The sequence below is a fragment of the Pan paniscus genome, chromosome 3 (genome assembly GCF_029289425.2).
Source record: "Pan paniscus chromosome 3, NHGRI_mPanPan1-v2.0_pri, whole genome shotgun sequence".
Taxonomy (NCBI): domain Eukaryota; kingdom Metazoa; phylum Chordata; class Mammalia; order Primates; family Hominidae; genus Pan; species Pan paniscus.
The window spans coordinates 110,702,586-110,712,516 of record NC_073252.2 but is presented as its reverse complement, the minus strand read 5'-3'; the positions used below and the strand labels follow the sequence as shown (position 1 = coordinate 110,712,516).

At 40.1% G+C, this 9,931-nt stretch overlaps 1 protein-coding gene across 10 annotated transcripts in view; it reads left to right on the top strand.

The window, feature by feature from the left end:
- Window positions 1-9,931, top strand: part of ZGRF1 (zinc finger GRF-type containing 1) — a 100,448-nt gene that overhangs the window by 2,325 nt on the left and 88,192 nt on the right. For 6 of the 10 annotated variants that reach the window (XR_008625212.2, XM_055111720.2, XM_055111721.2 and 3 more), the window contains exons 2-4: window positions 1,950-2,036; window positions 3,189-3,269; window positions 4,690-4,770. Coding sequence is in view for 9 of the 10 variants with exons in the window: in XM_055111720.2 (XP_054967695.1) it covers window positions 2,016-2,036; window positions 3,189-3,269; window positions 4,690-4,770 (183 nt within the window). In the remaining variant the exon portion in view is untranslated. The remainder of the gene's footprint in view (window positions 1-1,949; window positions 2,037-3,188; window positions 3,270-4,689; window positions 4,771-9,931) is intronic. The other 4 variants (XM_034959010.3, XM_034959013.3, XM_034959015.3 and 1 more) reach the window with 1 other exon arrangement.

The following is a 9,931-nucleotide window of genomic DNA, read 5'->3' as shown; positions in this document are numbered from 1 at the left end:
TTTATGTACGCTGGAGGGGAGGGAGATAGGATGTGGAAGTTGTATTTCTTTTTTTTTTTTTTTTTTGAGATGGAGTCTCGCTCTGTCGCCCAGGCTGGAGTGCAATGGCGTGATCTCTGCTCACTGCAACCTCCGCCTCCCGGGTTCAAGCAATTCTCCTGCCTCAGCCTCCTGAGTAGCTGGGACTGCAGGCGTGTGCCACCATGCCCAGCTAATTTTTGTATTTTTAGTAGAGACGGGGTTTCACCATGTTGGTCAGGCTGGTCTCGAGCGCCTGACCTCATGATCCACCCGCCATGGCCTCCCAGAGTGCTGGGATTACAGGCGTGAGTCACCACACCCGGCAAGGAGTTATATTTCTGAAAGGCAGTCCTTCTGTAGGTTTGGTTTCTGTCCTGTGACCTGTGTCACGAAGCAAGTATGCACATCTCATTTGCATACCCCTTACCTATTCTTTCTCCAGATCACCTTGATTAGTCAATGGAAGATGCCAGTGACTTTCTTGCACTTCACCGCCCCCGCCTCGCCCTTTTATTTATTTTTTTTTGAGACAGTTTTGCTCTTGTCGCCCAGGCTGGAGTGCAGTGGCGTGATCTCGGCTCACTGCAGCCTCTGCCTCCTGGGTTCAAGTGATTGTCCTGCCTCAGCCTCCCAAGTAGCTGGGATTATAGGCAGGCACCACCACACCTGGCTAATTTTTGTATTTTTAGTAGAGACAGGGGTTTCACCATGTTGGCCAGGCTGGTCTCGAACTCCTGACTTCAGGTGATCTGCCTGTCTCGGCCTCCCAAAGTGCTGGGATCATAGGCCTGCAATTCTTGTTTGGGAAGACCTTCACTGGCCTTCCCTTGACTAAGGGTTATTTCAGCTTACAGCTTAGACTTTACTTCCTTGAAGAAGCTTTGTTTGATGATCCACACCAAGCTGGGTGCCCCTGCTGTGCTTATTCCTGCCTTATTTTATTAAAATTACTGTTTATCACCCCGCCATACTGAAATTCCTTCAGATGGAGGATAGAGTTTCCATTTAAGTACTTTAGCATAATATCTGGCACAATAGTAAGTACTGAATAAATATATGTAACTTATAAATAATATGTAAGTGGCATATTTTATATGTCTAAAGGAGGAACTGAAATCACAATTACAGCTTTATTGAATCCTTCTAGGTCTTTTAGGTCTGTATTCTCAAACTTGAGTGTCCATCAGCATCACTTGGAGGGCTTCTTAAAACACAGACTGCTGGGCCCCCAACCCCAGACTTTCTGACTTAATAGGTCATTTCTTACTAGTTCCCAGATGATACTGTTGGTCCAGGGGTCACATCTTGAGAACCACCTTAGGGGAAAAAAAAGAAAGTATGTTTCTTTGGCTGTTTACTTCTTCATGGATCACCATCAGTGATTTTAGATTTCCAGATTTGCCCACAAAAACAGTTTTATCCAATAGCATAACAACTACAGTAACTGTTGCAACAGTGTTGGAAAGATTTTTCCTTGCAGAGGTACTATGTAATTGGTCCTAGATACTGTGGTATATTGATGCCAAGAAGTGAAAGGAAAAATTTAAAACACAAGGGGGCCATCTTGTGGTAACCATAGCAATTCAGAAAACTTTAAAAATTGAATTTGGGCTATAGGGAACCAAACATGTGGAGGACAAATTCGTGTTTTCTGATACATATTATGCATCTGGAAAAATGCAGACTACAAGTTAATTTATGTATTTTACTTAGTTTTTTCTTTACTTATGAAAAAATTCTTGTTTCACAGCATGGTATCACTTTTACTGTGTCCTCAGTGATAGATAATTACACCTCTGTTTCCCTTGGTAGTTAGGTAATCTTGGAACTCCTTGATTCATGTCTGTGGTTGGGAGTTTATTGAGAAAAATTATATTTGATATTTTTTAAAAATCAGGGTTGAAATTTTATGTCATTTTTAATTTTAGGTGGTATAAATAGTTGAATATTTCCTATTTCCTGGACCCAGCTGGTTTATAACTTCAGAAGAAATAATGGAAAGCCAAGAATTTATTGTAAGTTTTACCATTTTTCACAGTTTGGTGAAATTCCCTTCCTCTGTCCCTTTCTTTCTTCTTTCTTTTAAAGGCGTTTCACAAACATCTTGATGTGTTGCCAGATTTAGCAAAAACAAAACAAAAAACAGGCTACTCAGTTAAATTTGAATTTCAAATAATGCATACCTTTTTTAGCATTAGGATCCCAAATATTGCACAGTATTTTATCTGGTAACCCTATCTGTTACCTACTATTCATATTTGTTACACAAAATCATCACTTTTCAGCCTTTTGCCTAAGATCAAGTATTAGACAAAGTCCTTTGTAACATAATCTTTGAAAGTGTGAGACCGGGAAACAATTTCTTTCTCTTGAAGAACTGGCATCCGTCTTCTGTATAGATCAGCGGTTCTCACACTATTTGGTCTCGGGACTCTTTAACACTTAGAAAATTATTGACCCCAAATAACTTGTGTATATAGGGTCTTACGTCTATTGATGTTTTTCATACTAGAAGTTAAAGCAGAAATGTAAAAAGTATTTATGATTTGGCTTAATGGAAGACAACTGGATTCTCATATTTGTTTCTTCTACATTCAGGTTGCAATTGAATCTTACAATATTGCATATACATAATCCTGGGAAACTTCATTCTGCACCCCTGAAGGAGTGAGGATGAAAAGACAGCATCATGAAAATAGTTTTGACCTCACAGATACCTGTAAAGGTCTTGGAGACCTCCAGGAGTCTCTGGACCAAACTTTGAGAACTGCACAGATTATAAGTACTGTGTAATCCAGTAATTTTTTTCCCTTCCAACTGATGACTAGGGAGCTCAAATTACTTTCAATGCTCATTTATCTTTTTTGTTTTTTCCTTGGATTTCTCCTCTCCTTTCTTCCTTCTCCTGCCATTTCCTCCCCTATTCCCTCCCTCTCCTTCTCTCTCTCCCTTCCTTCCCTTATTTATTTCTTTTAATTAATATTTAATGTTATTGTCATGCTATCTGTGCTTTTGTTTTTAAAATTTAAAAAATTGATATGGGTGTATGTGCCTTTTTTTGATGAAAGGTGCCTTAAATATATTTTGTATGTAGGAAGGATATATAAAATACATAACATTGAATATATATAAATGGAAACCATTTCTTTTGTATTTTTGGAAATAAGGTTCTATATACTCATCAAAAGATGAAGAAGTCAAAAGTGTGGCAAGATGGAATTCTGAAGATCACTCACTTAGGAAACAAAGTGAGTACAAAGCAGTTGACTACAGGGTGCAAGAGCAAGGTTCTCGATTTTTGATTGAATATTTAAAAAACTGTACATGATAAAATGTCAGATATATCCATACACTGAAATGATGTGAAAACAGATTTTCAAATGATCCCCATATCACAGTGGTTAATTTGTGCGTTATAAAAATAGTTCATTAATAGATAGAATGAATACGATCTGTTATCCAGTAGCACAGTACAGTAACTATTGTTATTTATTTTTATTTTTTTTGAGACAGAGTCTTACTCTGTCACCCAGGCTGGGGCGCAGTGGCACAATCTCGGCTCACTGCAAACTCTGCCTCCCGGGTTCAAACGATTCTCCTGCCTCAGCCTCCCAAGTAGCTGGGATTACAGGCACCCGACACCATGCCTGACTAATTTTTTTGTATTTTTAGTAGAGACGGGGTTTCACCATGTTGCCCAGGCTGGTCTCGAACTCCTGACCTCAGGTGAGCTGCCTGCCTCAGCCTCCCAAAGTTCTGGGATTACAGGAGTGAGCCACTGCCCCCGGCTGAGTGACTATTGTTAATGATAATTTTTTGTATATTTTTAAAATAACTCCAGGAGTGGAATTGGAATGCTCCTAACATAAATGATAAGGCCAGGCATCATGGCTCATACCTGTAATCCCACCACGTTGGGAGGCTGAGGCAGGAAGATTGCTTGAAGCCTGGAGTTCAAGACCAGCCTGGGCAGCGAAGCAAGACTCTGTCTCTACAAAAAAATTAAAAGTAAATAAAAAAGTTTTTAAAAAGTTATAAACTGCTTATTATATGCTAGGCATAATGCTTTAAAAGTATCAACTTACTTAGTCTGCATAACTCTCCTACTAGTTAGGTATTCTTTTAATCTTTATTTTACCGAAGATGAAATGGGTACAGAGAGATGGAGTAGCTTGCCCAAGGGTCAAAGCTGGAAGGTGGAGGAGCCACATATGAACCTAGGCTTTTTGTCCCCAGGGCCCATGTCCTAACCATTCTCCATTCTACTGTGTCTTTTTTTTTTTTTTTTTTTTTTTGAGCCAGAATCTCACTCTGTTGCCCGGGTTGGAGTGCAGTGGCGTGATCTCGGCTCACTGCAGCCTCCGCCTCCCACGTTCAAGCAGTTCTGCCTCAGCCCCCCAAGTAGCTGGGACTATAGGTGCCACCACCACGCCCGGCTAATTTTTTGTATTTTTAGTAGAGACAGGGTTTCGCCATGTTGTTCAGGCTGGTCTTGAACTCCTGACCTCAGGTGATCCAAATATTACTAATTTTAAAAAAGAACTTTATTACAGTTGAGTCACTAATTTTATATAGGACACATTGACAATGTCTGTGGCCTCCTGAATGAAGTCCCTACTCCTCAGTCTAGCAATTAAAGATAACCATATTCTGTTCTTTTTTTTTGAGATGGATTTTTGCTCTTGTCGCCCAGGCTGGAGTGCAGTGGCACAATCTCGGCTCACTGAAGCCTCTGCCTCCCAGGTTCAGGTGAGTCTCCTGCCTCAGCCTCCTGAGTAGCTGAGATTACAGGCACTTGCAACTATGCTCAGCTACTTTTTGTATTTTTAATAGACACGGAGTTTCACCATGTTGGTCAGGCTGGTCTTGAACTCCTGACTTCAGGTAATCCACCTCCCTAGGCCTCCCAAAGTGCTGGGATTACAGGCGTGAGCCACTGCGCCTGGCCTGAGCCACTGCGCCTGGCCCTACTGTTTCTTAATATTTAATTTGTTAAAACAGCAAATTAAAAAACTAATTTTGCCTTAAGCCTTCAAGTTCAATTTATGTAATCCTATTAAATTTGTAAACCTAGTTAAGTTAAACAGTTACTTTCAGTAGGGTTTTAGCTTAATGTTCAAGCAACTTAAGTTGAAAAAACTAAGTGCTTTTTTTTTTTTTTCTTTTTTTAGACAGAGTCTTGCTCTGTTGCCCAGGCTGGAGTGCAGTGGCACAGTCTTGGCTCACTACAACCTCTGCATCCAAGGTTCAAGTGATTATCCTGCCTCAGCCTCCTGAGTAGCTGGGATTACAAGCGCCCACCACCATGCCTGGCTAATTTTTGTGTTTTTAGTAGAGATGGGGTTTCACCATGTTGGCCAGGCTGGTCTCGAACTCCTGACCTCAAGTGATCCACCCACCTCAGCCTCCTAAAGTGCTGGTATTACAGGTATGAGCCACTGTGCCTGGCAAAAGTAGCTTTTTAAAATTAAAAATAACACAAATATTTTATTAGTTTTTCTTTTGTTTGTTTGTCTTTTGAGACAGAACTAACTCTGTCACTCAGGCTGGAGTGCAGCGGTGCAATCTCTGCTCTCTGCAACCTCCACCTCCTAGGCTCAAGTGATCCTCCCACCTCAGCATCCCAAGTAGCTGGAACCACAGGCACACACCACCTCACCTGGCAATTTTTACATTTTTTGTAGAGACAGGGTTTCACCATGTTGGCCAGGCTGGTCTCAAACTCCTGAGCTCAAGCCGTCTGCCTGCCTTGGCCTCCCAAAGTATTGGGATTACAGGCATAAGCCACCGCGCCTGGCTCAAATATTTTAAATATCGGATTACCTAATGTCAGATTGGCCAATAACTAAAATCTATTCATGATCATAATTCAAAAGTATTGATATTTTTGTTTCGAATTACTTCATTATCTCTATATCCAGTTCTAAATGTTTCAGGAGTTAGAGGGTACTTTCACGTTGAGTAAAAAACTTGTTACCCAAGTAAACTGGAGTTATCATATCAATGAACTGAGGCTGCTAATAAGATTTTGGATTGAAATTTGAGACCCAGGGCTATAGAAAATCAGGATAACTTGAACACCATCACCAAGGAACATGTCGAGCCTTGTGTTTAATTGTAGTAACAACAGGATCTCCAAGTCTACGCTCTTTAAAGGTGGTGGTCTCATAGTTAATATCGCTATGTTCAAGTCATGTGATTAATTCTTCTAATTTAAATAGATGAATATTCAGGTCTTTGCATATCCACATGTTTTTTTAAATACATAAACTAATTCATTCAGTGTCTGATGCTATTCTATATAACTTTTTCTTTTATATTCTGCCTTTTTCTTTAGATCCAGTGTCTTTAAAATCTTGTAGATATTTAAAAGCCATCTGATTGGATTCTGCATATCCTTTGTATTGTCTTGTGGTTCCAAATTATTATGGTCATGCTAGTGCTATTATCCAACTTTATCTTCAACTATAGCATACATTTGTTGAGTGCCCATTATATATCTCACACAAGTAGGTTATAGGAAAACAAGATAGATTCAAGTTAGTCCCTGAAAGTTTCTATGTTCCAGGCAAGTTAATTATCTCACTGTTTCCTAAATAACGCCCTCAATCTTAAATGCAGGCTATTGCTTATATTCTTCTCTTGCTAGTTATGCCTTTTCTCTATCTAAATTCTGTCAAAGTTATTCATCTTCCACTGAATAAGTCATCAACCAACCAACATATTATTGGTAGACAGTGGGAAAAGTCAAATAAGATAGATGGATGCAGAGTAGAAGAGCAGTTAGCATCAAATGTCAAGTAGACCTCAGTTTCAATTCTGGCTCTTCTCTTATTAGATGTATAATTTTGGGGGAGTAATCTCAGTGCCTCTGTTCTTTTTTTGTAAAATGGGGAAAATGATGCTTCATAAAGTTGTCTTAAGGATTAAAATAAGAAACACGTAAAGACCTTAACGAAGTACCTGCCACATCCTGAGCACGCAATGAATGGTAGTTTGTTATTATAATTCTTGTCTTCAAGGGACTTTTATCTAATTTTTGACTAAGGGCATAAGGATCATAATATGTTTGTTTAGGATTCTATGAGATTACAAGGTAGAGACATTTAGATCTGTCTCTGGTTCAGAGAAGTCTTTCCAGATGAAGCATATATATATATTTTTTGTTCTGTTTTGTAAACAAAATTGCTAAGTTGGGGGAAGGGAGCTGAAGATTGTATCCTAGTCCCAACAACATGAATGTATGAAATGATACGAAATGTGGGGAACTATAAGCATTTAAATATAGCTGAAATGAAGGCCCCATATTGGGAAATGATGCAGTATAAAGCTAAAGTGGTAGACAGGAACCATATCATGAAGAATTTTGTATGCTCAGCCCCAGGAGCTAATGAAGAATTATGAGAAGAAGAGTGACATATCATATTTGTATTTTATTTTATTCTATTTTTTTGAGTAGAAGTCTTCCACTGTCACCTAGGCTGGAGTGCAGTGGCACTATCTCGGCTCACTACAGCCTCTGCCTCCTGGGCACAAGTGATTCTTGGGCCTCAGCCTCCTGAGTAGCTGGGATTACAAGCATGTGCCACCACACTTGGCTAATTTTTGTATTTTTGGTAGAGACGGGTTTCACCATGTTGGCCAGGTTGGTCTCAAACTCTCGACCTCAGATGATCCACCCGCCTCAGCCTCTTAAAGTGCTGGGATTACAGACATGAGCCACCGTGCCCGGCTATATTTGTATTTTAGAAAGATTGGTTTGGCAGCAGTGTAAAAGTTGTGTAGATGAAAGTCAGATTGGATTTCAGAGACTTATAGTAGAGGCTGTAGAATAATCTAGACAAAAATTAATGGAGGTCTGACCAAGCAGGCATTTGCAATGGCAATGGAGAAAAAGAATGATTATAGAGAAATTATGAAAGCATAGCCTCTTAGATCTTGGATATAGAAGGTGAGAAGAGGATCCAGAATGACTTTTAGGTTTGTGTATTTATTTCCTAAAATGAAATATTTCAAAAAGAAAAATAAGTGAATGGGAACAATCAAGATTTTTAGTTCCATTTTGAACATAATAAATTTGAGGCTGGGCGCAGTGGCTCATGCCTGTAATCCTAGTACTTTGGGAGGCCAAAGTGGGCAGATCACTTGAGGTCAGGAGTTTGAGACCAGGCCAGCCTGGTTAACGTGGTGAAACCTCGTCTCTACTAAAAATATAAAAATTAGCCAGGCATGGTGGCGGGTGCTTGTAATTCCAGCTACTCAAGAGATTGAGGCCTGAGAATCGCTTGAATCTGGGAGGTGGAGGTTGCAGTGATCTGAGATCATGCCACTGCACTGTAGCTTGAGCAATAGAGCAAGACTCAGTCTCAAAAAAAGAAAAAAAATTAAAATAAAATAAATAAATAAATTTGAAGTATCATAGAAGCACTCACGTAATTAGCTATAGAGACCCAGACCTCTGAAAGGAGTTCCTGACTACTAGTATAGATTGGAAGTCCTTGGCTTTTAGATGGTATTTGAAACTATTGGAGTGGATTCATTTGTTCAACAAATATTTTTTGAGCATCCGAGTGAGTTGCACACTGTTCTAAGAAATACAGCAGGGAACAAAACAAATAAATCCCTGACTTCATGGAAGTAACGTAGAGGAGACAGACCACTAAATTAAATGCATATGTATGTCTAGTGAAAGGCAATAACAAGGACATTAGTGTGGTTGGAACGGAGTGAGCAAGGGCGAGAATGGAGATAAAGGGGATTATATAAGCCTCACTGGCTATGGAAAGAACTTTTGTTATTCTTAGGAGCTGTAGAGACATGGGAATGATTTGAGCAGGAGCATAACATGATCTGATTTATATGGATGATAGTGCTCAGGGAGGGTGTATCAAATTAAAAGAATAGAGGGACAAGAATACCATTTTTTTTAACAGCTTTATTGAGATATAATTCACACTTCACACACTTTTCGATTCACCCGTTCAGTGATTTTTAGTATTTTCACAGTTTTGCAACCATTAGCACAATTTAAATTTGGCATATTTTTGTCACCACCAAAAGAAATCTCATACTCATTGGAAATTACTACTCAGTACCCAGCCCCCAGCCCTATGCAAACACAAATCTACTTACTGTCTCTATAGATTTACCTATTCTGGACATTTTTGCATCAATGAAATTATATAATAAGTAGTCTTTTGTGAATAAGTCTTATTTAGCATAATATTTTCAGGGTTCTTCCATGTTGAAGCATGTATCTTCATATATATTTTATTTTTTATTGCCATATAACTTTTTTTTTTTTTTTGAGACGGAGTTTCGTTCTTGTTGCCCAGGCTGGAGTGCAATGGCGTGATCTCAGCTCACCACAACATCCACCTCCCCAGTTCAAGCGATTCTCCTGCCTCAGCCTCCTGAGGAGCTGGGATTACAGGCATGTGCCACCAAGGCTGGCTAATTTTGTATTTTAGTAGAGACGGGGTTTCTCCGTGTTGGTCAGGCTGGTCTCGAACTCTTGACCTCAGGTGATCTGCCCGCCTCAGCCTCCCAAAGTGCTGGGATTACAGACGTGAGCCACCACGCCTGGCATGATTTTCTTTTCTTTCTTTTTTTTTTTTTTTTGAGACGGAGTCTCGCTCTGTTGCCCAGGCTGGAGTGCAGTGGCGCGATCTCGGCTTACTGCAAGCTCCGCCTCCCGGGTTTCACGCCATTCTCCTGCCTCCGCCTCCCGAATAGCTGGGACTACAGGCGCCTGCCACCGCGCCCGGCTAATTTTTTTGTATTTTTAGTAGAGATGGGGTTTCACCGTGTTAGCAGGATGGTCTCGATCTCCTGACCTTGTGATCCGCCGCCTCGGCCTCCCAAAGTGCTGGGATTACAGGCTTGAGCCACCATGCCTGGCGATTTTCTT